Consider the following 2570-nt stretch of genomic DNA (forward strand, 5'->3'; position numbering starts at 1 on the left):
AGGTAAAAAACAAGTACTTATGTATATATACATACATATATATTTAAGGGGTTTGAAACAAAATAGAATTGAATATTTTTAATAGTTTTCATATAAGTTTCTAAGTTTACCTTTCTGAAATGGAAGAAGGGACTGCCTTCCAATTACCCTCATAGTTTTAACCAAAGCAGTCATTTGATCCAAAATGTTGTCCTGCTCTTCCTTCGCTAAGCCATAAGCGTGACACCGTTTCCTTGAGTCAGCGTGAGGCACCCTCACGTTGAGCACATCAAACCAGTCATTTGTCTAAAATGTGAACAATTGGGAGATAAATGTATGTATAGATGTGAGCATATAGAATTATATTTATTTACTAATACTTACTATTTTGAAGAGCTGGAAACATTCGTTCCAGTTTTTATCTGCTAAATGGCCCAAACTTGCAGCCCTCGTTATGGCCTGTGCAACTGTGTGCGAAAATAGTTTCGCAGCCGTTTTCACTTTCTGGCGGTGAGGTCCAGCCACGTTCACATGACTTGCTGAAATTGTGTGTGATCGTCAGGTCCGTGGAGGTGCATGACAACAACTCCAAAATTATTCCTTTTTTCACCGGTTTCCCATTTATGAGAAACCCTTGATCAAGGAAATGATTTCGGAGCAATTTCAGCAAGTGAGGAACATCAGCAAAAACGAATACTTTCTGCTCGTTGAAAATGAACCTGTATAACGAAATGTTTAAATAATTGAGCATATAGTATATATGTACATTTGTAAATTTGGTATCTTACCACGGCTTCTCCTCTGTTATGGATAGGTCATTGAAGAGGGATCTGTTAGTGCCCCCAAGATCGCACACAATCGCCAAAACGTTATACCCACAACTTTGCGACTTCTCCAAAATGCTCGCTAGCACCTCGAAGGTCATTTTACGATCGAAATCGTAAAACACAGGCTGTTTCCACTTTGACATAAGACCTAAAAATATATATACATTTTAAAATCATAACATCAAAGTAACAAAGTTGATTGTAGTACTTACCTCTAAGCATAGCAACTTGAACATAATTCACGGGCGCTAGTGTTGAGTCCGACGAAACATCATAACAGTAAGTCTGTCTGACTTTCATTTCGTCGAAACTCAAAACACATAGCTTCTGGGTGGTGGTCATGTGAGTAGAGGCTCCGAGAAGTTTGAAAACTGGTTGAATTAGTCCTCTAGAAATGTCTACCTTCTGGGCCCAACGTTGCAAGGTGCGAACTCCAGGAAGTGGAAATTCTTGCTTGTGCAGCAGACGGTATGCCTTGGGACTTGCAGCATATAGCGTAATGGACTGCGCTATGTCCTTTTCCGTCCAAGTTGGCCTCTTCGTGCCTTTTTTCATCTTGCTGATCTGACCAGCAGAGAAAATTTTTGCCAACTTTTCTTCTACACTTGCCAACTCCATCCTCACCTCCGACAAGCTCTTACGCAATGACTCCACTTCCCAGTCATGCCTTTTCTGCTGCAAATGCGCTTTTCGCTTTAAAGCCGCAATCTCGCTTTGTTGCCTGCTGTGTTCGCTTTTGAGAAAAGCGTTTTCGCGTAATGAAGCTCGTCTACATAAATACGTATAAACAACAAAAAATTTAATATGGTTTTTATAGATATATATATATATGTATGTATGTAGATTTAATTAAACTTTGAACTTACAATTTTTCTTGCAGATCCTCAACCTCCTTAAGCGTGCTGTCATAGTAAAACACCTTGCTAGGTGTTGTGGCACGATGTGGGGAACACAGAGGCGTCAAGGCATCTGGCAATATGCCACAGTTCTCCTCGTCCGCGCGGTTATGGCCCATAAGACCTTCGGCTTCTGAAATTTACTTTTTTATAACTAGGAGAACTTCAACTATATAAACTTGTAATGCCTTTGGAAGTGGACTGCTCCAGTAGATCGCTCACAATGGTTTTGTACACTTGCTGCTGGGCTTCCTTGTCAGGATCTGGCATTTCCGCAGCAGGCTTGAAAATTGTCGGCACAACGCCCCGCTTTAGTTTACGCTTTTTAGCGTAGCCTAACACAATTTAAAACATTTCTTTTAATAAAAAGCAGTATTAATGAAAAGTGAAAAATATAAGCTTCCGGGGGGTTTCATATTTACGATGAGCGCGGCTACCTTTCGTGAAATTTACTCCTGAGTCACACCATCCTCACGAAATCCAATAAGCGTTTATTGGCGAATTAAATAGTACAACTTACCCATTTTATATTGAAGCTCGTTCTCGAAGTCATCAGTGGTGAAGTGTTTTACACAGATGACGCTGGTTCGGGCGTTGAAAATCGTTGGTCTCCGGCAGAACTGGATCCACTTTTCCACCAACTCAATGTCGGCCGGAAAAGTAAAAAAAGCGCACCCAGATCCTTTGGCACTTACACTAGCACAATTAACCACTGCACACCTCATTTTTTTCTTTAATTTATAACTTTTTTTATCAGTTTTCACAAAAAACAAAACAACGCTCAAAGTCTTCCGAATTTGTAAATTTGTAAAGTTGAAATAACCTAAAACGTCACGAACCAGAAAATGTAAACAAAAGAATTGTGTGA

The 2570-nt window shown here is 39.9% G+C and overlaps 1 protein-coding gene across 1 annotated transcript; it reads right to left on the bottom strand.

Moving 5' to 3' along the window:
- Nucleotides 1-1668: 1668 nt before the first annotated feature.
- LOC118747691 (52 kDa repressor of the inhibitor of the protein kinase-like) lies at nt 1669-2570 on the bottom strand. Its single transcript, XM_036481808.1, has 3 exons — nt 2223-2570; nt 1891-2037; nt 1669-1835 (listed from the first exon to the last, which is right to left on the bottom strand). The coding sequence occupies exons 1-3, from the start codon at nt 2425-2427 to the stop codon at nt 1669-1671; spliced, it is 519 nt and encodes a 172-aa protein (XP_036337701.1). The 5' UTR covers nt 2428-2570.

This window comes from Rhagoletis pomonella, unplaced genomic scaffold, assembly GCF_013731165.1.
Source record: "Rhagoletis pomonella isolate Grant_MI unplaced genomic scaffold, Rhpom_1.0 Rhpom_scaffold_00001, whole genome shotgun sequence".
NCBI classification, from domain to species: domain Eukaryota; kingdom Metazoa; phylum Arthropoda; class Insecta; order Diptera; family Tephritidae; genus Rhagoletis; species Rhagoletis pomonella.